Consider the following 25,108-nt stretch of genomic DNA (forward strand, 5'->3'; position numbering starts at 1 on the left):
GGTATTGTTATGTCTTCCCAGTTTTAGAGAGATAATACCTTCTAAACCTGGGAGGGAGAAGGTCATAATGGGAATCAGACTTGAGATCTGTTTCACATTTGTAACTTTTCAAAGGTGTGAGGTACCCTACTGGGGAGAAGCCAGCCTCTCCTGGGATTTTTCAGCTGGGTTTCAACCCCAAATGCTAAAATAATCCATTGAAATCTACCACAAGATCTTGAGCATCAGTGCAGTGCAGCCTAGCATTTCACAGTGGTGCCTCATTTGCAAAGTCCCTGCACAGCAAAAGTGCTTATTTTGCTCTCTCTTCTGGCAGCCCCTGACAACAGGGATCCTGCTGGGACCTGAATTTATGTTTTTAAAAATCTGAGTACCCCAAACTGAAGAGCAACCTCAAAGCCAAACCTCCTTCCCTTGAAGTTAGGCTGGCGGTCTGTTTTCAGTTCTGTTTGTGTTGATTTCTCAGATCAAGTTTCTGCTTATAATCTTTATAAGTTGTGTAGCTCACAGTAAATCCCCCAAAGACTTCCAGGCCCATTTTTTGGTCTAGCTCTGGGCTCTCACACGGGCTCCCGTGGCCTTCAAAGATTGCATGGACAATTTGTGCAGTGCTGCGTGCCAGATGAGGTGCTGGAGGGCTGTAAGGAAGGCCGCGGTGAGGCCTCTTGATTGAAGGTAAAATATTCTCCTGCGTGCCCCAGAGGATAAGTGGAAATAAAACAGTATTGCAAAATTGCCTTGGTAATTGTGGCTTTTGCAGCTGCCGAGAGAGAATGGAGCAAGTGGCATTTTCTAGGAGAATGAAGCAATAGCCTGTGAGTGAGGTGTCGCGGAATTTACTTTGTAGATCTTTTTAAATATCATAGATAATCTTTATTAACTTGCGCTCCACCTCTTTCTAAAAAATAAAATGAAGAGGGCTTATGCAACAGAGTTACAGTAAATTGAAAATATAAAATTGAGGCCATTAAAAGTGGAGGGGGGAAAAAAGCTACATGCCCAATATTTTTCTGATCTTCCTGGAAGCCAGAAGGAAGAAGGAGTTAGGATAAGTGCCCTGGTTCTTGAGATCATCCTCTTGGCAACATTGGCTTGAAGACACCTCCCAGTGGAGCGTTTATTCCTAAATCTGTAATAGGCGTACCTTGGGCCGTGCTTCTGGATGGCGGTGGTGAAGGATAACAGCTTCCCACCTCCTATGGGAAGGATGTCCTTTGTAAGGGAAAAAGAAATCAGTGAGAGCTCCCCTGGCCCGCCTTGAGGGCCTGGCCCCGACTGTGACAGTCGTGCGTGACAGTGTTGTGACAGTGTGATGTGACCCGCCTTCCCACTGGTTTCAGGTTACCGGATGCGCTTAGGGTCTAGCACGGACAAAAAGGACTCAGGCCGGCTGCACGTGGACTTCGCCCAGGCCCGGGACGACTTCTACGAGTGGGAGTGCAAGCAGAGAATGCGCGCCCGCGAGGAGCGGCACCGGCGCAAGCTGGAGGAGGACCGGCTGCGGCCGCCCTCGCCGCCGCCCATCATGCACTACTCGGAGCACGAGGCCGCGCTCTTGGCCGAGAAGCTGAAAGGTAGGAGCTGCGCGCGTTTGCTTCCTCCACTTCCCTGCCGGCCATCGCCCGCTGCCAGGGCAACACCGTGATCCCCAGGCGCCGGGCCCCGGCATTTCTCCTGTCCCTTTGCGTGCTGAGTTCATGGGACCGGGGTCACCCGGGCTTCCTCCTGCTGCCTGGACAGAGCCGTGCCCCTGCCCAGCCTTCTCCCTGAGTGTGTGTGTATATCGACCAAACTCAAGCAGAGAGGGGCAGAAGAGCCCTCCGCACTAGCCCCGTAGCAGGGCACCGTCTGACTTGCTACCCCTGTTGAATGACCCAGCGTCTCCTCCTGCAGGCGGGCAGGTCCCGGGGCTCCTCCAGGTCTGTAGTTTGCACCTCTTCTGGGCTCTTAACAAAGCCATCCCCCCCCCCCCACAAGGCTTATCGGAAACCGTGCTGGGGCCCGTGCAGGACAGAAGAGAAATGTAGAATAGGGTCTCTGTCTTTAGAGATGGAGGAAAGGGACCCTCCTAACGTCTAGGGAAGAATTAGAACTAGAAGTGAGCATGTGTCATTTCTTTAACTGTTTTCTGTGCTCCTCTCCTGGGTTTGAGGCCCTGGGGGATAAAGACAGAGAGACGGAGGCTTTAGTACCTGCCACAGTGAACTACAGATGACTGGGGAGAGGCCAGATTTGGAAGTTAGGATGACACGTGTGTCAGTTCTGTTCCATTATTGAGCAAAGTTGTTTGACTCCAGCAACATGGGTGCACTTCACAGGCAAGTGATGGTCACACCCTCCTCAGTCTATCGGGCGTGTCAGGTTTCGATGAAAAAACAGGTCGTGGTCGCTGGCCACGATGAACTGTAATACAAAGCCAATGACATGATTGTCAACCAACATATGAGCAACATGCTTTGGGAACTCACGGACAAGTGTGAGTGGTGTTGATGACAGTGTCAAGAAAGTCTCCACAAAGGAGGCAGAACTTGAACCTTGCAGGATAAACAAGATTTGTTTCCCCAGGAGAAGAAAGGGCCTGAAGACATTCTTGTCAGAGGCTGGAGCTCAAGGAGTAAAGACAGAAGGAGGCAGAGGGGAATTGGGCACAGGCGGAGAAAGGCAAGTCGCCTCCTCGGGGGAACGTGAGAGCTGCTTGGAAGTTTACAGAGAGAAGGTGAAGCTGGGAAAGCAGCCTGGGGCCAGATGGTGAAGCCCCGAGGGCTGCCACCAGATTTGGGTTTTATTCCATAAACAATGGAGAAGTCATTAGGAGAGGAGAGATGCGATTGATCCTTGGAGTGTTTTAGAACATACCTGGCAGTGTTTAAAGTGGATTGGATGTTTTCACTAAAGGAAATACGAAAAGCTGCTGAAACCTATTTTAGGAAGATAGGAAGTGGACATTCTATTTCTTTGAAAAAGCATTTAAAAAAAAAAAGACTTCTGTCTCTAGCCCTCATCCCCTGCTCCAGCCTTGGGAACCCCTAATCAGATGCAGTTGCCACTGAAACTGTTGACTTGGAAAAAAAAAAAAACCACCTCACATTGTAAGAGCTGTGAGTTGATTTTATTCAGTGTCTTATTGAGAACTCCAGCTCAGGAGACAGCCTCTCAGAGAGCTCTGAGGAAGTTTTCCAAAGAGGTAAAGGAGGAAGTCAACATATATGTGATGTTGGTGAAGGGGGTGCCTGCACCCAAGCACACATCTCAGGAGAAGGGTGCCGCTAGTCACAAGGAACAGATATCTTAGTTAATGGCTTTAGTACTTTTCTAAGTATGGGAAGATGCAAGAATTTGTGTTCGTAAAAGTTTCTCCTGAAAATCTCTACCCATGTGGAAGCCTGTTCTGCCAGTTTCTCCAGAGCACAGAGTGCCGCATTCCTTTTCTCTGCCCTGGATTCCTTTCAGGGTGTGTTGAAGGTCAGCGACTGCAGTGCCTAATGACCTGATCCTTGTAGAACCTTCTTTAGTTGACGTAACCATGGAGCACCTCTTACTGATGCCCTTGGCACATGCTCTGCTGCTCCGAGGAGGCGTGTCTTACCATCATAGGCTGTGGCTGTCCCTTTAATAAAAAGCATGTAAAATGCAAATGCAGACGTCCTCTCACTTTTCCATTCAGACTAGAGTCCACAAGGAGTGGGCAGAATGAGAAAGAGCAACATTCTCAAGCAGGAATGTTGATTTTGGAACAAATAATTTTTTCTTTAATATCCAGTACATTGTGTAGTCTGAGCTAATGAGCTGCAGCAGCTAAACTGTATTCGATCGTGTCCACACCTAGAAGTGACAAAAACTAGCACCTTGGCGCTGTGACCCCCTGGAGGAGTTTCAGGAAAGTTTGGCATCTACGTTAGGTTCTTTTTAAGAAACCAACACAGAAGTGTCTTTGCGTGTAAGAGGTCCACAGCATTGCCTTTCCTGTTAGAGGATAGCAGATTGGGAAGTCAGTTTGGTAAAGTCATTTGCAAACCTTGCCGTTTCAAAACTATGTATTTATATAGATGAGTATAATTTGAAGAATTTAGAAGCCATACCTTTGCCAAGTACTGTGTGATCCCTTGAGGAGAGAACAGATTGGAAATTTTAATAGATGGCAGTTACAGTAAAATGAGCTAGCTGGGGCGACATCTTAGGCAACAGTCAGGTAATATCAAGCTTGACAATTTCAACCCAAGCACAGAGTTTGGAATATAAACAGCATTTAATTGCTTAGGAAATGGGCTGCCTCTGAGAGGAAATCCACTCCATGCTCCTGATAACGCTGCAAAGCTAGGCAGGAGGAGCCAAGGAAACTCTTTCCCTGAAGATGATTTCCTTGATGTGGGGATGTAAAACACCATCAAGACCTCAGGTGAAAAAAAGCCTGGATCAGAAAGGAAATGGAAATACAATCTGAAAATACCTAATTGGATTTGATTTTCTTTCCTCCCCTGAGAAATCTTGCTATCTCGGGTTTATTACAAGCATTTTTTCCCCCGTTTTACACCATACTCGTTTATCCTTATAATTTTCTTGTGGAAAATCAGCTTTATCCAGAAAAATCTGTACTAGCCAAGTCTTTATTATAACCGACAAGGCCCTCCATATCCTGCCCGGTGGTAAAACTATGCATACAGTAGATGCTCAGTAAATTAATTCCTGTCTCTCTTTCTTAGCTGTTTGGAGTTAGGAGCGTGTTGCATTTCTGGCCAGCAGTGCTACCAGGCATGATGGGAAGTATAGGGAAGTGTGATGTGCCCTCGGCCATCATTCCACTCACTCCACAAGTATTCGCTGAGCTCTTTGCCATATCCCTGACACTGTGATGCCAGGGAAGCAGCACACAAAGTCCCTGCCTCACAGAGTTTAGGTGTAGTTTAGGTTTCTTGAGTGACAGAGGCAATTCCAAAGCTCTTCCCACTATTATGTATGGGAAGTGCAGCGCGCTAGCCCGGGAGTGGTAGGCAACCCAGCCCGGCAGAGGTGGGGTGAGAGAGGGGTGACCTTCTGGGACCAGGTAGCCACGATCCAGTGGTCCCTGGGTCTTCTGAAGTCAGAGGAGACACTGAGTTGTAATGGTGTAGCGTCTGAGGCACTGATCACCCAGTGTCTGTTATGGTTAATACAAATTCTAAAAAAGAAGATGAGCGGGCACCCTGCTGATTAAATAGACATTGTTCTGAGACAGTTCAACTTAATGAAGACTGACTGGGAAGTAACTGCTTGCAGATCCAAAGTTTATAGCACGGCTTTGAGAAAGTGAGAAGAAGCTCAATACCACCATAATTACACTTTATTGGAAACAGTAGCACCAGGCAGATGAGATAATGAATTTCTCTTTGTCTAACACAGACCGTCCACCCCTGGAGGAGCCCCATGTTTGGACTGTGGAAGGGAGAGATTGATTAGACAGTGAGGAAAGATGATGTCCTGATTCACTGGGGATTTCTCCTGGCAAGAGCATTTACAAGTTTTTGTGTACTTTTTCCCCCTTTGGAAAGCATCACATAATCTTTCATTATGTGATGAGTGAAGAGTTTCTCTCTGAATCAGGTGAAGTTTTGACAAAGCTTTGCAAGCATTGTCCTTGGGATTCCCTGATATGTCATCCAGGATACAGTCTTCCTGCGATCAGCATTTGTAATTTCTGAGGACTAGTCTCTGATATGCATACAGAATGGCCCCCAATCAGCCTGCCAGAGGGAGAAACCGCGGAAGTGGTTGCCAGCATCTTGCTGAGATGGTTGTCAATATTTATGGTTCTGAGAAACTAAAAAAATCAATAATGCTCTGAGCCAAGTCGAAGTTCCATTAGCTAGAAGCCAAGCTTCCTTCTCAGGGCAAAGGAAATATGCAGCACGGGAACCTGTTTGAGAATCACGTCCTTGGGCGTTACTGACCTTCACAAGGCAAGATAGACCATTTCATCTAGAAACATTTTACCTGATCCAAAAACAGGAATAATCAGTGCATGTTTATGTTGTCCCCGCTGAATTTTCTCATTTTCACAGGTACTAAATTGTTGGAGAGATTGTGTGTGTGTGTGTCTCTGTGTGTGTAAGTGAACTTGTAGGTATGTCGAGGGTAGAGGGGGAAGTATTAACATTTGTGTAGCCTTTCACGCTATCCGTGATTTGAAGGGTAGGTAAGGTACCACCCCTCTTGATGGTTAATTGAACAGCCAGAGAATGGAGATTTGTTTAGGGATGTCTAAGTTTTAGGTACACGTAGTGAAATTTTGGGAATGTTGTAGTAGCATTTGGGATGTTGTTCCATCCTGGAATGTCCATTCTGCCTGAATCAGTATGTGACTGTACGCCAGAAGTTATTTCCACCTATCACAGAAGCTAGAAATCAGGGACAGCTGTATAGACATACCATTCATTCTCTGTGTGTGTGTGTGTGTGTGTGTGTGTGTGTATATGTATGTGTGTGTGTGTGTGTGTGTGTCTATCCCCATTTCTCTGGAAAGAAAAGTGTTGTAGGATGTGTCTTCCTTTTTTCCCTCATTCTCAAGACATTTTGTTCAAACATGGAATCTCCCTTCCTGTCATTCCTTTCTAGACCCACCAGAAATCAGACTACTCCAGCCCACTTCAGTTTTCATACTCAGGGCTCATGGCCTGGCTCTTGTCACACTTATCGTTCTGAAATTCAGGGTCAGATCTCCCTATGCACCCAAAGAGGGGGAAGAAATACAAAATGAGCCTGTATCAGTGATTTTACTGAACTCACTAATTAATGAGAGAATGAGTAAGATGTTAAAACTGGTTCAAAAGAGAGTTTGCTTTGTAAAGACTTATATTTTCTTCTGGACAAAAATTCATTTACATTGTTACAGAGAAGAATCATTTGCATTGTTATGCGTTTTCACAATTTACCTTCTGTCCCTAAAGAGTTGTAAAATAGCCTAGTCAATAACAATTAGAGATTCACATCCCTGTAAGATCAGTTAATCCCAGAGGGGGTTGGAGAGGATCCTCTAGCCCAGCATTCCGTCGAAAGGATCTGCAGTCTCTGTGCCCATTTCCAAGACTTTGACTTTTTTTATCACATTTTTCTCTGGGATGAAGATGACTGACGTTTAAGCAGCTCTTCTTTAAATGGGGGTGGAGGGTTTGGGGACAGGGATTCACAAAGCTCATGAGAATCCCATCAGAGCCTTTCCGTATTCGCGACTCTCTCAGATGCTACTTTCCATTTCAGGTTTTCATTATCTTTTAACTTAGGTGAGCTCCTCACCAGTTTCCCTGGTTCTTATTGAGTGATTTCTTTCTAGTGCTTCTCCAGTTTCAATGTGCATATGAAACGCTTGGACTAGGACACAGATTCTGAGTCAGGAGGCCTGAGTAGGGTGAGGCTGCATTTTTGATAAGCCCCCAAATGAGGTTCATGCTTGTGATCTTTGACTAGCAAAGATGTGTCCCATATGCAATTTTTAAAATGCCTACTATGTGCCCCATGCTCAGTAAACGTGGAAAAGAGGGATAGGAAGGGAGGTTGACAAATTCTGATGTGACGAGAAATGAAGTAAGTTGGGTATGGATTCAGATAGCGATACTGAAGTGTGATAATCATTATAATATTATTTAGTCCTCACAAAGCTGAATACAAAGGTTATCACCTTCCCAGAATTTAAAAAGCTAAATACAAAGCTAAATGCAAGGGTTTTTACCTTCCAGAATTTAAAAAAAAAAAAAAAACAACTTTCAAAAAGATTTTTAAGTCATTGGATAAGCTGATTAGCTTACTGTGGAAAGCTCTGCTTCTGTGTAATTATCTGACATCTCTCTTAACTTTCATTGCTTATGGTAATAACCTCAGAGGCCTGAAGGATAAAAGGACCAGCCAGCTTAAGTGCCATGAGAACATTTATCTCTGGTAGACAATGTGAAAATACTCTTCAACCTGAAATTAAAATGTTTATTATCAACTGATATTTCCCAACTTTTGACCACTAGATTTGCCATAACTTTCCAGGACTAATGTACTGCAAATCTATTAGAAATAGAGTGTAATGAAAGAAACTACGAAGGGAAAAAGTCAGAGTGAGCAGAAGACTGAAATATGTTTTGGAAGTTTTCTTCTCACGTTGACCCCTCAGAACTGGAGGGCCAGTGGATACATGAACCAACAATCACTGTATAGAGTGACTAATGTTTTCATAGCACGATATGTAGGGAATTGTGGAAACGTAGCAAAGGGACACCGAATTCATGTTAGGGTTGCAGAAAAGCTTCCTTTATGAAAGGCACTTAGGCTGACTCTTGAGGGAAGCATAACAGTTAACCGGGTGGACCAGGAGTTCCGGGGCCCCTAGGATGAGTGCACAGTACATGCAAAAGTAGAGAGACAAGGCCATGGTCCTTAACAAAGAGGAGTGTGACAAAGGAATGGTGAACGGATTGAAGGGGAAACTGCAGATCAAGGGAGGACATGGAGCAAGCAGTTGCAGCAGCAGGTGTGACATTGTGAAGACGCTGATTAGAAAACATTGGGCAATTTTTAATGAGCAAATGGTCCATAGTCACTCCATAATGTGCCAATTTTCCCAGTTCTTTGTGTGGAGAAGGCATGTCTGCACATTCTAGTTTCTGAAGGGCACCCATGTTCAGAGTTAAACCCATGCATGTTCACAGAAAGTATTTGGAATCTTTATAAGTGCGTCTTTGATGTGAATTTTATGAGCCGTGTTAATTTCTTTCTGCATGAATAGCTTTAAGAGTGCTGCAATCTAAATCCTGTTTAAATTAGTTTATATTGTTTTCTGTTTTCTCTGTGATCTTTCCCCTGAATCCAGAATTGAATTTTCATTTGGGTATTGAAAATGACCGCTCCCAACACCCTCCTGTAGCCATTCAGGGGGAGCTGCTGACTTAGTCTTCATTTAATATAAAGTCACCTCTTACATGGCAACAGATATCGACTAGACTTAACCAGTCGTACGTTAGCTAATGTTTTCACAGTTAATTTGAACGTCAGTACATCAGTCATCCACCAGCCCGCCTCAGAAAGTTCAGAAATGAGGATGAAATTGGGAGTTTTCAAAACTATGTAGTAAGCCATATATATATGTATATATAAGATATATACAGTATATAATGTATATTTTTATTTTATTCATATATACTGAGAAAATGGAATTCTGCCTACTATTACTTGTTACAATGTTAGACAGTCTCTTGCCTACTTACTTTTTCAACTGAGTATTTTCAGTTGCTTAATCCTAAAATTGCTGTCTCTCTTTCTGAAAACTATCAATTAACTCTAATCTGCTGGTGAACTTATGCTTTAGGTCTAGGAGTGAAGAACAATAACATTTGGCTTTTAGGTCATTCAAGGAAACATGCATTTTTAAAATTTAAGTGTGTTCTTCCTGACAGTAAATTAGGGTATTTATGAACTGCGTAACCACAAGCGAGAGAAGAAAAAACTGCACCCGTACGAGGGTGAAAGAAAGATGGGACCCCCTTGCTCTCTCTCTCTCTCCTTGGAAGCCCCATAACGGAAACATCTAGGATTTTTCTTTGTGTTACGTAGAGATGAAAGTCACAGCAAAGGGGAAAAATGGTCCATGAAGTCAGAGTTCTCTTTTCTGTTGTTGTTATTTTTTTAAGAGGGGAAAAAAAAGATTTCTTATAAGCATTAGGTTGATTTCTGCTGTCTTTTCGGAGGCCCATTCTCCTAACGCATATCTGCAGAGAGGCAGAGAGAGGGAGAGAGGCGGAATTTATTCTGACTGTAAGGGTCGCAGTGGGGCTCCCACAAGCATACTGCTGAATTATGGGCCTCTCCACGGGTTGAACGCAGTGTTAAGTTGTGTGATGGATTCTATCGTATACAAGCCGCTCTGGTCCATGAAATAAGAACCCCGTGCAGCTGGAGTTCACTGAGGGTTGAACTCAGACTGAAATTCCAGAGTTAACAAAACTGTGCAAACCAGCTGTGACGCTGAACAAGTGCGCGCTCGCTCACGGGTCGGTTGAAATTGGCAAGGAAACTTGAGTCTTTCACGTGCAGGCTGCCCTGTGGGCCTTCCCCAGGCCACTTACCTCCTCGGATCAAAGCGTGAGGGCAGAGGGGGCAGGTTTGCCCAGGAGTTAAGCTTTGATCCCCAAGCCCAGACTGGCACCACCCAGGCGGGAGAGGGCCCGGGGTGGTGGTCCATCAACAGCAGGATTTCCATCCTGGAGAATCCACGGGCACTGGGTCAAGCGATCCCGCCTTCACTCAGTGCAAGTACCTCCTGGGCAAGAAGCAGCCACAGCAGTGAAGTGCCCTGGTCTGAAAGGGGGCCTCTGGGAGAAAAGGTACTAATGGTATTTCCACAGCGCTCTGCAAAATTCACAAAGCACTCCGCAAATGCAGACTTTGTATGGTGTGTAAAATACTAACGGCGACGGTTGATTGTAAAACCTCTGGTGAGTAAAATAAAATAAAATTCCTTTACTAAATATGAATCACCCTCTATCTGTTCATCTAGAGTGTGTATGTATGTATGCGTGTATATGTATGCACACAATATATAATAATATATAAACAATGGAATATACACATACAGTGTATAAGGATGTCTCCGGTGTTCCTCTAGTAGAGGGAACATGGTAGTCACTTAGTATTTGTCAGAATCGTGAGAAGCATCTGAATCTTTTAGTCTAATTTTGCTTCTTATTTTTAGAACTCAGATTCTACTCAGTTTACTTGGAAACTATTGGGTTTTTAAAAAAAATTTTTATTGAAGTATAGTTAATTTACAATGTTGTGTTAGTTTCTAGGATATTTCTCTTAAATCGCATTTTTTCGGGGGTAAAAAATACGGATGAAAGGCTCATCTCCTCAAGTTTGTCTGGAAAATACGCAGTGAGCCTTCAGCAATAGGATCAATTAATGTTGTAATAACCGACATACAGCTTCCACTTCCAATTAACTTAATCTCCTTCAAACTTGCTTCTTCTTCACCCTCCAAGTCAGTCGTAAAACACAGATCTGTTCCAGTAACTATTTGCAAATGGGCAAGTATATTGATTTCTTTGAAATAAACTTTATCACTTATTTACAGGTAGAACCCCTCCCCCCCCATCAACACACCCCTCCAACCAAGTTCAAATGGGTTTCCAGTCGCCTTCCAAGGCAAACACTGACCACCCCGGAACAGGTCCTCTTTTGTTGAAAACAAGGAAAAATTCTAGTTTTCAGCCTAATCAAATATGTTCTATTAAACCTAAAGTGAAATTAGTTTTGAACTGCAGTAGAATAAGAATTGACCTATTCCTACTACCACCTTGGGAACAATATCTCACATCACAACCACTTTTAAAAGTAATTTAATCTGTCATCCACATTTTGACAATAACTCAGCAGATTCTAAGTCAGAAAACTAGTATCACTGTATGCTATTTCTGGTGAAAGAATAAAGAAATCAACTGGAGGCCAAATAGGTGAATAACAGTTTTTCGAGCCAGTCTTAAGAAAGAGAAATCTGGGTTTGGTGGAAGAGTGAGGTTGTACCGTATTTCAAAGGATGCCCAGAACAGATTTTCTAAAACTGAGCTCATTGAGTTGGTAGTGAGGGGGTGAACCACCCTTTGTTTCTTGGGTGGTTGTGCAGTGCCGTGGAGTTAGATGAGGGAAGACAAGCTAAGAGATGATGGAGCCATTAGTCACAGGAGAGCTCACAAGGTCAAGTTCTGAAAACGTATCCATTAGGATGGACCGTGCTTTGCCTTTAGAGAGGAACCAAAGTGAAAACGAAAATCTTTCCTGGGCGTGATTTGGACTTGGTGGTTTTGCATTTCCAGACGATAGCAAGTTTTCAGAGGCCATCACAGTGCTGCTGTCCTGGATTGAGCGAGGGGAAGTAAACCGGCGGTCTGCAAACCAGTTCTATTCCATGGTGCAGTCGGCCAACAGCCACGTCCGCCGGCTGATGAACGAGAAAGCCACCCATGAGCAGGAGATGGAGGAGGCCAAGGAGAATTTCAAAAATGCCTTAACCGGGATCCTCACTCAATGTAAGTAAGATTTTGGGGGCCATCTCTTTTGTCATGATGTTGCCTTTTCTTACGTACTCATTTTTTTTTTTTTTCATTTGGGGGTAAGTAGTCCCATAATTTCCCATCTTACTCCATATCGAATGGCAAAACGTCATAACCGATTTCATGTCCTGTGGCAACTTGGAGGAACACGGACCCCGCCCTGAGAGCTTACTTCTCAAGGTGAGCAGCATTTCTGTAGCTTTTCCGCAGAACACCCGGCCTGGCCCCCAGGGCGGGGCAGACAGATGCTTCGGTGCCTGCTGGACCCACTACAGTTCACACCGCCCCTGCAGGGTGGCCACCCTCACCTGTGGGTGAGACCCAGACCCACACATCCTCCCCGTGTCAAGAGTAGAAGCAGCCCCTGAATACACTGTCACGCATTGTCCTTGGGCTCTGTTTAGAAAGAAGGTCAGAAAGACTCCTCCTCAGGATCCTTTATTTGAGGTGAGCCTTGGCTGTCAACACAGGCAACTCATGAGTAGAGATTTTTCTGCAGTATTATTTTTTGTCCTTTATTCATTTGGAAAGCAAATTGCCTGAACCACTGGATGCCGGTGATTTTTCACGTCCAGATCCTAAATTGATGAAAGGGTGTAAACGGGGCTTTCTCATAGAACAGTAGTTAGGGAAATTACCCAGGGCTCTATTCAAAACAAAGGACATATATTCTTTTATGGGCGCTCTGTGTCTGTAGTTAATGTCACAGTGGCATCATGCCTCACAGCTGCTGCTGTGCCCTTGCTTGGTAAAAGCTATTAAATGACACTTGTAACCGTGCCGCGCTCCATTCCACACCAGGTGCAGGACCCTACACGGGATGGCAATATATGCAATTTACATATTCATTCTGAGAATAAGTATTATTTTCAATGACATAATGTGCCAAAACGCCCATCACCTCTTTCATCAGTGTAAACCCCAGCCATAAGGTATCCATTAGGATGGAAAGAGAGGAGGGGATGAAAAACCAGAGTCTTAACTGTAAATGTGTTTTATATGACTTTGTTGTCAAAAGACCATTTTTGCCACAGCGTAAAATGTCACATAAGGAAGCTCCCAAACATAAACTCTGATAAGTGACCAAATATCCAGTATGAGACCAACCTGGGACACCCTGTCTTTGTAGGAAAAAAAAAAAAAAAAAAAAGGAAAAACGGAACTGCTGAATCTGATAGAGACATAGAGACCATTGTCAGACCACCTTACCTAGATTCCCTGGTGGCGAGCAATGACCTTTTACCCGACTGTGTATGCCCAGCAGTTCTGAAGTTGGGGTTACTAGGGCTAGGCTAAAGTCCACTAACACCCAGACCACCTTTTAAAGGAGGGAAGCAGAGAATTGATTAGTAGGTGGGGTAGGGTGGATTGATAGCAGAGAAAAGGGAGAGAGGGAAAGGCCACACCATTCTAATAATACAGTTCCTACAAAGTTATGGCAAGAAGCCCACTGCCTGAACAGTAGAATGATCACTGATTACCTTTTGCTCACTAGCGTCAGGTTTAAATAAATCCTCATTTCTGTGCGGTTTACAGTCCGACTGGGCAGGGAAGACTCAATCCTTGACTCTCACAAGGAAGAAAGGAAGGCAGCCACACATTAGAATAGGGGAGGGATTTTAGTTTTTTTCTTGCAATACCTGTTGAAAGAAGCACTTGTTAAAAACAAGCCCCCCATCATGTGGCTGAAAGAATGGGATGTGTCTGATATTATACAGGTAGAAGCCAACCTAAGTGTAAAACACTGAGAGATAGACAAAGAAGTCCAGCACGTGGGGATACAAGCATCATTGTTTTACTCCTGATAAAAGCAGAATTGGATAATGGGGTTGAGATCTGCAGCGATGATGGGGTTCCTGATGCTGGACCTGGGGGTTGAGCATCCAGCCACAGGCAGCTCCGAGGACCACAGGCTTCTTCCTGTGGAGTCTGTATCCATATGTACCACATCACACGTGGAGAAGCAGACGGGAATGAGTACAGGTGACCCTCGAACAACGCGCAGGGGTTAGGGGCTTGGACCCTCTGCAGGATGAAAAATCCGAGTATAACTTTATAGTCGGCCCTCCCTGTCCTCAGTTCCATATCCGCACATTCAACCAAGCATGGATGATGCAGTATTGTAGTATACATAAGTGGACCTGCGCAGTTCAAACCTGCGTTGTTCAGCCTGTACAGGCAGGCTTGTTCACTTGCTCCCTGAAAAAGAAGAGAATGAAGGGCTAGAGTAGGGCCAGGAATTTTGGAGGAAGATCCCACCTCATGGAAACCACAAGAATGGAGATTACTATCATAGATAACACTTAGGTACCTCACCTATAAAATATCAAAAATTAAATTCTTGCTTTTAACCTTCAAACCTGTCCTTCTTTGGTTTTTTCCTTCCCATTTTAATAAATTCGCAGACCAAAATCTTGTAAGTAATTTTCACACCCACCATCCCCCACCACCAAAGCCCACATATAGGACAGCAGGAAATCCCATTGTTTCAACATTCAAAATTGACCCACTTTTATTCATTTTCACTGCCACCATTCAAGTGCAGGCTGCCTGAACGATGATAAGAGCCTGGTATGTCAGTTAAATATGGTGTCCACCTGTAAGTAATAGAAAACCCAACCAAACTTTATCTTAACAAATGGAGCCTTTTCTTTTTATACACAGTGAAATCCAGATTTGTTGGCCCTGGTTCAGTGGTTTAAGGCTGTCAGGCCTGAGGTTTCTGTGATACTATCAATATTAACCTTCTTAGATAGTTGTCTAAGAGGGCTGCTGTTGCTCCTGCCATCACATCTTGTTTTTACAAGCTGGAATCACATAAGAAAAAGGAGAGGAAGAAAGGAAGAGGAAGGGGTTGCACCTTTAGAGCAGGAAAGCAAACTTGCCCAAAGATCCCCAGTAGGCTTCTATTTATGTCTTGTTGTGCAGAATTACTACATGTGGCCATGCCGAGCTATAAGGAAAATGGGAAATATACTTTTTTGACTGGGCCCATTGTTCTCCAGAATAAAACTGGAGTTCTCTGAGTTAGGAAGGAGGGGAGAATGGCTACAGAGAGACATTTTGCAGTTTCTGCCACGTGTAATTCCTCCCTTTCCGCCTTTCCTCCAGCTCAATCTATTTTTCACACGTTGTCTGACATAATTCAGAGCACGTCTTCCCCACTTAAATCCCTTGAGTAGATTCCCATTGCACTTACAATGACATTCATCCTCCCGAGCCTCAAGCTGTCCGTGCTTGCTTCTTCAACGTCAGCTCTCCCTCACCTCATAAGGCATCATTTCCACTGGCCTTTTTCCTGCTGAGCCCGTCAAAGCTACCTCCCACCTCCGAGCCTTTGCACATCTGTTCCCTCTGTCTGATGGTCTCTTCCCTGTACTCTGCATGCTTCCATCCCTCTCATCCTTTAGGTCTTGGCTGTAAGGCCACCCTTTCAGAGAGGCCTTCCTGACCCATCCTCTCCAAGCAGGCTCGCCATTCCTGCATCTCTTCAGGTTCCTCAGGGCACTTATCCAAATGGGTATGACTTAATGAATTGTCTGGTTTTGGTTTATTATAATAAACGTCACAAAGAAAAGGACACCTCTCTCCTAGTCATTGATATATATCAAGTGCCTGGAACATGGAAATATGCAACAAATATTTGGGGGATGAGTGAGTGAATGAATGAGTACATTGGAAGGAAGGCAGGAAGTAAGCCTGAAACAGTAAGCTCAGAAGTTTCCAGGAACCTTGTAGAACAGTTTGGCATCGGTGTTAGCACTGTCTGTGGATAACAGAGTTTCACCTTGCATGTGTAATCAAACAAGTTGAAGAAGGAGCTCACCAGCTATGCTTTTGTTGGAAACTGCTATATTTTACCAGACACTTGGTAACAGGCTAGAGGATGTTAGGAGAGTTGGGGTAGAAGAATAAACACAAAAGTTCATGTTGACATCTCCCCAGTTGTCACTGTCTGGCAACCTGTACCTTCCCCATCTCCCTATTACTGTTTGAGAGATTCCCCCCTTAACCCTGTAATTTGATTCTGGGAAGTATTTCAGCAGCCAGCAGATATCAACAGGGATTGTGAAAACCCCAGCTGAACTTGACAGCCCCCAGAGCTGTCCAAGGGGTACACGCCCCAGCCGCAGAGGGCCTGAGGGGCCTTCGTGTGAATCCTCAATAGCCAGGACCCTTCAGGATGACTTGAAGATGGCACATACTTTCAATGTGAGCCTCAGCTGGAGTTAAGCCTGTGAGGTAGAACGGGAACGTTGCATAGCTCACTGAGCAATCTCAGAATTTTCCATTCGTTTTTATGCGCTTTTACAAAGACGACAATTCCCCACATGCAAAGGGGAACCAAATTCTAACATGAAATACACCAGAAAAATATTAGCAATAACCTGACTAGCCTGGTAGGTGTGTGTACATTTCCTCATCCTTTGAATTTTGAAATATATCTCATTTCATGTCTGGTGGAGTTATGTTTGGTTGTCTCCACCGCATTTTCTGCTTCCCCAGATGGCTTCAGGGTGAGTTTGGTGTCCATACACGGAGCTGCCTCTAAAATAATAGCTGCGGAAGTCCACAGCGATCGACATACTTGCCATATTTTCCAAAAGTAGAACCAGTCATACCCCTATTTATTGGCTTTAATATTTCTGGCAAACACCACAGGAATCACATTTGGCGTTCTCTTTTAGAATTAGATAAGGATTGTAAAGCACTGGGATTCGGGAATGACATCTCAGCTTTCTTTCTCCACAGTGGCTGGAAATCTCCTGGTTATTTGACAGTTGCTCCCTCCCACGTAAAAGATCCCCACAATGTCAATGTTATGCTCCTAGCATTCCATGGCAGCCTCTCCATTAGAAAGTCAGTCTCAGGGAGTCGTTCATAGGCAGTTTGGAAGCAGGTCTATTATTGGACTAGTTTATTACAGCAAGTGGGGCTGGCCTGGTGTCCTGAAGAGAAGGCCCACTGAACAACTTCCAGGAAAATTCAGGTACATTACAAAGCGCCGAGTGCAGTAAAAGTGTGGGTCCCTGTATAGATTTTGTTGGAAATAGCCAACTGGTTGACCAGGAGAAGGGAAATTCCATTGCATGTTAGTCCATTAAAATGGATTAAATGCACATATCTCCTTGCCTTGCTTATCCTTGCTTTCATATTTGAACAAACAGCATTTGTTCAAAGGGAAAAAAAAACCCAAGAGCCATGAATAATTTAAAGGTTGAGATTTATTTCAAGGTCTACATCAAATGCCAGCAGTTACCTTCTAACTTTGTTGGTGTTCAGTTCTGCCAACATTTGTTTAAGTTGTAACCTTCTTCCTATCTCTGGCCTTCACCCCAGGATGGGCTATGTAAATATAACCAAATAGGCATTGTTTCCATCTGAGCCTTGGCATAAAGTGTCAAAGGGCGCAACTAAACCCAACCAAGAGTTTGGGGAGTATGGCATCCATTCTACTTTGGATCATTTTTCACCTGTGATGACGGATGTGCAGTTTTCAAAGATGTTAGATGAGAGCATCCTTTAAACTGGTGGGGCACCTAGGGCTTTCCCTTCCTTTTCTGGGCCAGCTGGATAGATCTCATTCACTATATATAAAGAAAGGAAAAAAAAATTCAGTACTGGTGAATCATCTCATTCTTATGTCATTTTATTCTCATTATCATCCTTATCTCATCTTTATGTCACCTCTCAACCTATCCATTGGGCAGAAACTCCCCCAAGTTTCCCAACTGAGAGACTTTCGGGTTTTGATCTTCCTTGCTTTTTAAACATTTATATGTCAGAGGAACTCCCCATAGGCCTGCCCACATTCAGGTTTTCAGTTATGAGCAAAGCTTGTCATTTCAAAGCTCAGAGAAGAGCTATTTATAACGTTGAGGAAGCATGTTCCACAACACTCAGTTATTAATGTGCATGCCAGGTCGATCAGTTGTCCATGCCTTGTTACAACACACACGCATCTGATGAAAATTTAAACACTCCATGATCGTCCCACTCTGGTAATTTCCCAGCACACTTCCTGGTAAGAGAGGAGAGAGGGAAGGGAGCAAAGTGGGGAAAAGGCAAACGGGAAGCAGAAGGTGATGGAGAAGGACTTAGTCATATTAATTTAAGATTATGTGCCATAAGTATGAGCAGGATGGAAAACTAGATATTGTTGAGTGTCAGAGCTGGAGGGGACCTCAGACCCTCGTTGGCCCAAGCCCCTTCATTTTATAGAGGAGGAAACTGAGGTCCCAAGAGCAGCCCTAATAGGCCCCTGTTATTTAGCAATTTATGGGCAGATTAGAACCCAGGACTCTTGGCTCCTTGGACAGTTCGCTTTCTCTGTGTGCGTGTGTGTTTATGAAAAATGAAAATGATCAGAGGAGGATAAGTATAAGTTTATAGTTTACAGGTGGGTGTGAAGAAGTGTGCTGGCATCACACTGAATATAAGAGCCGCCACCTGGTCGGAAAACAAAGTCTTTGCCTCTAGCACGGCCCTCTTTCCCCCCTCCGCACTCGTACTTCCTCCCCATCCCTTGTCGGAAGCGTTTCCCCTCCTCCCCTGGCCAGAACCGAAGCTCCTATCACACCTCCTCCATGAATCTTTTCTGTCTATTCTACGCATTATCACCTCCCTTTCTCCTCCCCTCTGTAGCGCTTGTCGGTACTGTCTACTTGGGCATTTGATTATTCTTTTAAGCATCAGGTCTGGGGTTTTGGTTTTTTCCTCCAGCAAGATTTTAGGCTAAGCGGAGACAGAGACCGTTTGCTGTTCTCTTTTCCCGCCTCACTGCACCACTTTCAGGCAACATTCTTGTAAGCACCTCAGTATACAAATATTGGTTGTTGATCATATGTCACAGGTGGAAATGAAAGTAGTATTGGAAATTGGGCTGGAACCTAATAACTGCGAAACACATTCTAAATGTTGGTTTTGGGGGTAAACTGATCTTAACTGCCTTTGATCTAATATACCATTCTCCTTAAAAGTGAAATACATAGAATATACTTCAGTTGAGAATTTTGCAGAAGTAGTATTAGAGCGCTGTCATTGATGTTATTTTAACCTGGAGATTGGGAAGGTTAGAACTATCATGCAGACTTGTTTTGTGCGTTTATGATAGGAAATGGCATCAACCTCATCTTAGATCTCGAAAAAGGCCAACAGTGGAGAGACTTTTGACCAGGCACCAAGACATCCTGGTTTTGATCCCAGCTTGACCATAAATTAGCCAGGTGACTTTAGGAAAGGCCTTGAAGCTCCTTAAGTCTTTGTTTTCTCATCTCTGTGGTGAAAGGGTTTGACCAGACAGTCTCCTAGGCTCTCTTCCCACTCTGAAAATTCAGCTGTCCTTATCGTATCAACAACTTCGGCCCTTGAACATCTCTGAATGTCTACAAACAACAAGTACCTGCTGGGATGTCAGTAACTCCGGAGCTGATCATAGAACAGGGGATCAGATGACATTCTCTGTGCCCGTCCCGACTCTGCCTGGCTGCGGAGGTTACATCTCCGGGCAGTACTGTAAGTTTTAAGCCATTTCTGCCCCCTGAGAGTGTGTGTGGCCTCCTGCTGGTGCTGCAGATGCACCAAAACTCATGTCAGAGAGGCTGCATCTTGCATCTCCTCTGCCACGTCCTCATCTGTTTTCTTGACTAAAATCGTGAAAGCCTCAGGCGTTTGAATGAATGATGAAACTCATCCACAGTATTTATTGGGTCCCTATTAAGTGCCAGGTAGAGCACTGAGTGCTGGAGTGAAATGTGAGGGGCGTCTGATCTCCCTGTGAACTTCGACCCCCGTTTCAGGCAGATTGGCACCCTCGTCCACATTTCTCCTGCCTGAAAAGCTCTTTCTGAAATCATTTTCTTCTTAGGAACATCTCAGCTAAACTCTTTGTTTTTTAATTTCCGCTAGGGGAAATTTGGCTCCCGTGTCCCTGCCGTCGAAAAAGAATTTTATGACGTGTTAAAATGTTTTCCCATGTCTGTGGTCGTCATCGCTATCGTGCATGCATGGGAAAAAAATTCCCCATGACCGCCTTAGTGACTCGGCAGGTCTTCTGTTTCTCCTCAGAATTATACAGATGGCTGTGTTCGTCAGTGTTTTAAGTGCTGCAAACATAATTTTCATTAAAAAAAAAAATACCTTTTTGTTCTCAGGGACAAAATGTCCAGAGAAAATACCTTTTATAAAAACTTCCAAATCAAGGATGAGCACAGAATTTTCTATTTCATAGGACAGCAAAACTGATAGCAGAAGATGCTGGAAGCCCGACAGAACCGAGTTGAGCTTTTTTTGGTATCGGCTTTCAGCCTGCATATATATATATATCTGGGTTCTCTCTCTGGCTCTCTCTCTATATATATATGTGACTGAGCCAAGTAATACACTATTGATATTTGCATTTCTTTTAAAATTTAATGATAGCAAAATATGAGAGAGAAATTAAGTCTTATACTCTGGAACAATAAAGCATTGTAGAAGGCTAGATTTCAATAATTACCATATATATGTTGAGTGAAACACAGAAGTTCAGGAAATACGTAACTCCTGGGAGCTAAGGAAGAAAACCTTGCTACCTTGATCCCAGCCCAGTTGTAGGGACTTGGGAAAAAAGCCACTGCCCAGTATCAGGGGGAGGGGGCGGAGGCTCGTGTGAGGAAACAGTCTCTGAGCTACTTTGGAAGGAATCACATGTAAAAAAAAAAAAAAAAAAAAAAATCTTTCATGAAAACCTTTCAAAGCCAGGACACTTTCAAGCTACATCCGAGGAAAAGTGAGGTGTCAGGAAAGTTTCTTGAAGGCAGATATGATGTGTTCTTGACTCTCTGTGCAACTGAAGAAGAAGTACCGATGAGTATTTGTGCTCAAACAAAAGAACAATGTCCAGGGAGACTCGTGACAGAGTAGCCACAGACAACGTGAGAGAACATCTAGTTAAGGAGACAGACTGCTTAGGTGTGCAGACCCGTGCTCTAGCAGGTAGCCGTGTGATCCGCAAAGCCAAAAATATATCCTGTCTGTTCCTTCACAGAGAGTTCGCAGACCCCTGTGCCATGGGATGGCAGAGGTAGGAAGGATATTCAGGACTGACCCCCCCTTGACCTTGGGATTCAAACAGGTGGAGGTTTTGCAGGCCACACAGCTGCTTAGAGGTGGAGCTACGGCCTCAGAAATGCAGGCTGCATGACCCTCCCTGCCCGCCCACGTGCCCCCCGAAACCCTGTGCGAGTCCTCGACCCCTAAAAGCTCTCCCTCAGCCCCACCTCAAGCTTCCCCTGCTGAGGCTTTTATTCAACAACAGCGATAAGCAAAAGTAGGACAGCACGGATTTTAGATGAAAGCGTGTGCTGAGCGCGCACCCCGAACGGAGTCGGTTGCAGTCTGGTAGACAGGTGAGCAGGGGCCCTCTTGCCAGACCCTGGGATTCTTCCTTGCTGTCTTTCACGTTCCTCAGTACCCTTTTGGAGAGGGCTCAGTGCAGCTTCCTGCCCCATCACAGCCGCAAATAATTGTCTTCTTTGAGTAGAAAATTCTGCTCACCTTAACGTTTTGGACCAGCCGTTGTTAAAGCCTTTCCTGCCCGCCTTGGCGCTCTCTGCATCCTCCCTCTTGGCAGTTCTCATACTGGGATTCTCCGGGGCTGCAAGGACCAACAGCATCTCTGGATCTTTTTGTCCCCAGTGCCTAGTGCAAGGTCTGGCATGGTATGCTCCCCAGTGTCCATGAGACTTTGGCCCATAGTACAAATGCATATTCAGATGGGTATAAATGCACGATTTGCAGTTGCACAGGTGCTATTTTCCATTCCCAGCTTCACCACTTGCTAAGTATATGACTGGTAATGATACCCTCCCTGTGAATCTCAGTTTCTTTCTCAGTGAAATGGGCATGATAAGAGCACCTGCCTCAGATCATTGTTGGGGAATTTAAATGAGGTAATGTTTTAAGTAAGAGGTTCTCAAACTTCATTATGCGTTGGAATGACCCGGGGACCTTGGAAGAACAGACTCTGCTGGATCGGTGGTTGCCAGAGGCAGAGGTTGGGGGGTGCAGGGAACGGGTGAAGGAGGGCAAGAGACAAACTTCTAGTTATAAAATAAGTAATTCCCGGAGATGAAATGCACGGCCCAACAGCAATAGTTAACAATACTGTATTGTGTATTTGAAAGTTGTTAAGACAGTAAACCTTAAAAATTTTCATCTCGAGAAAAAAAACTTGTAACCATGTGAGATGACAGATATTAACTAACCTTGTGGTAATCATTTCATGGTACGTACATACTGCAAATCATTATGCTGCGCACCTTCAGCTTACACAGTGCTGTATGTCAGTTATATCTATCTCAATAAAACTGGGAAAGATGTTTTTAGAAAAAGAATCTGCTGGACCCCACCCCCCAGAGTTTCTGCGCAGTAGGTCTAGGGGCTACTTGCATTTTAATAAGTTCCCAAATGACGCCCATGATGCAGGCCCAGGATCCACACTTTGAAAACCACTGTTTTCAATCATCAAGCATAGTGCCTGGCCCAGTAAGTACTGTTACCTAATTTTCCTAGCACCACTCATGGAGTTGATGGTGACCCAGAGGAAAGCAGGGTCACCATTTTGAGGGTCACAGAGGAGAAGGGATACCCAGAAACCAGGTCTCTTCCCTTCCTGCTGGGTGATCGGTCTTCACAACAAGCCAGATACTGATAAAAAGGGCAGTTCTGATGAGTCTGTGGACTTCGTTCCGTGATTCACAGTGGAAACTGCAGATGTGGATAGCTCGGGTTCAGAGAATTGGTCATCATGTAATTCAGGCCTTTTCTCATTGATCAGGAATGGCAAAATTTAACATTTGATTACCAGCTGTTGACAAGGGATAGGAGAACAATCTGAAAAACACTTGTGGGCATAAAATGGGAGTGCGACTTGGCGATAGCTCTCAAAAATTAAAAATTCATACACTCTTTTATGTATTTTTTCCACTGCTAAGAATTTCTTATAAAGATATTTAGGTAAGAATGTGTCAGAAAATATGTCTGACGATGTTCACTGCAGCCTTACTGATAATACACGTAAGACTAGATTTCCAAGATACTTTAAGTAAAAAAGAGCAAAATACAGCACAGTGTATATATCAATAGTAGCACTTTATGTAAGTAAAACAAGGTTACACATAGTATACTGTATGTATAACTTTTTCTTTGGATGGATACTCTGTTAACAGTGGTTACCTTTAAAGAGAGACACTGGATGAGCGGTAGTCAGGATGGGAAGATAGACTTTTACTTTTCATTTTATTCATTTTTTTCTTATATACGTATATTACTTTCATTTAGTCAATAGGGATAATCCAGACAGGGTGATTGATTGGATTTTAAAAAGCCTAATAGATGCTATATATTGTAAGGAACCATTAAAATTATAATAGCTTCATGGATTTTTGTTCCATTACTTTCCAGAATATTTGAACAGATGCATTAATAAGGGTATCTACAGTTCCCTGAAGTGTATTGGGATTTATACTATACAGAGCTTCAAAAGTCACTGTCTGCCTAACATCTTACCATTTATTGGAACAATGTCACCATTTCCTGCTTGCTTAAAATTTGCCAAAAGCACCCTGTTTCTTTTTGTATACTTTGATCAACATGTTTTTCTTCCTATCTGCGCCCCATTCCCCAAAAGAACCAGATTTCTGGCCTCATCTCACCAGGAAGTTCAGAACCGTGGTGCCTGCTGGTGGCGTTTTGGCCTCAGGTTTACCAGGGCTGGAATGGATTCACAGGGTTACACAGCATGGCTCTTTTTACTCATCTCAAGACAAAAACCCCATAATGCCCTTTTTCCTCCTTGACTTGAAATTCTGGTCCATGCCTCCTTAATGTATGGGCTTGATGGAGTTAATGCTGTTTCCTGGGCTTCCCGCCAGACTGACTGGCTCCTGAGTGAGGACCCAGAACACAAGTGAGGGCACAGGAATCTCTCTGGGAATCACTCTAGCAGCTTCCCCTGTCGTGTTCAGCACTAACTGCTCCTTCCTCTGGCTTTGTCTCACTCCTCTGGGCATCCAGAGGGCCCAAATCACTTACTCCATTCTCTGTTATAATTCTGCAATCCAGGGCCAAGGCTCATCAATCCCACCCTAGCTGTTGGTATTTAAAAACAACACTAAAACGCTAGTGGGGGAACTCGGCTCTTTCATTTGTTACACGCCTTTGAAAATCTCTTAGGAGCTCTTCACAGAGGATTTGGGAAAATGTTATCCCTTAAAGGAAAATAAGATTTCCTCTGAACCCCACAGAGCTAAGGCTCTATCAGGAGCCTAGATAACATTAAAAACAAAAATTCAGCTTGGAAGATTTGTTTGAGGTGCTCTATTTAGGCAGGCCTACTGCCTGTAAGGACTTAATCGGTTTCTCCTGATATTTGGGAGACTAAATGGATTGAAAGCTCTTTCACAGCTGCTTAGCTGGAACAAAAGATGCAGGAGGTGTGGGGACTCAAGACACGCACTCAGGAGCACGTGGAGGAAAAGGTCTGGGTTTGTTCTTTGGAGGAACCTAACCTTTCTCTTTCATTGCTTCCAAAGCTTTTCTGCCCAGAGCTCAAGAATCAGGAGCCTCGTGTCCCCCCAGAAGTCTGAGGTTTTGTGCTTGGTGCCCGGCTCCTTCCCAGGGAGCTTGTTTGAGTGTGTTCTGTTTCTGGGTGTTTACCCAGAATGTCCTGTTCTGAGCTTGTCTTTTCTGAGAAGACTGAAGACAAGTGCTTCTCAAGATAATTGATAAAGTTCTCTCTCATGTAAGAAGTCTGTTCTGAAGTCAGCAGATGTCCAGACATTTTGAGGTGAGGGGAAAGTACAAAACAAAAAGGTTGTTAAATTACCTAGTCTTAAGGATTTTTTGTTGAAATGCTGAAGAATTTATACACATGTGTGCACGTTATGTGTATAAGAGAATGAATAATCACTAGTAGGGTGTTCAATTAATTAAACACAGAGGCCATTAGAGGAGGCTCTAATGTCGCGGTGGCCTAAGTGTGCAAACCAAAACCTAAGCCTGTAAAT

At 44.1% G+C, this 25,108-nt stretch overlaps 1 protein-coding gene across 10 annotated transcripts in view; it reads left to right on the forward strand.

Annotated features, from left to right (window-relative positions):
- ENOX1 (ecto-NOX disulfide-thiol exchanger 1) overlaps positions 1-25,108 on the forward strand; it is a 618,533-nt gene that overhangs the window by 459,275 nt on the left and 134,150 nt on the right. For all 10 annotated transcript variants that reach the window (XM_036831995.1, XM_036831988.1, XM_036831989.1 and 7 more), the window contains 2 exons: positions 1,341-1,574; positions 11,823-12,035. In XM_036831995.1, the coding sequence (XP_036687890.1) occupies positions 1,341-1,574; positions 11,823-12,035 (447 nt within the window). The remainder of the gene's footprint in view (positions 1-1,340; positions 1,575-11,822; positions 12,036-25,108) is intronic.

The sequence above is a fragment of the Balaenoptera musculus genome, chromosome 18, assembly GCF_009873245.2.
Source record: "Balaenoptera musculus isolate JJ_BM4_2016_0621 chromosome 18, mBalMus1.pri.v3, whole genome shotgun sequence".
In the NCBI taxonomy this organism is placed as follows: domain Eukaryota; kingdom Metazoa; phylum Chordata; class Mammalia; order Artiodactyla; family Balaenopteridae; genus Balaenoptera; species Balaenoptera musculus.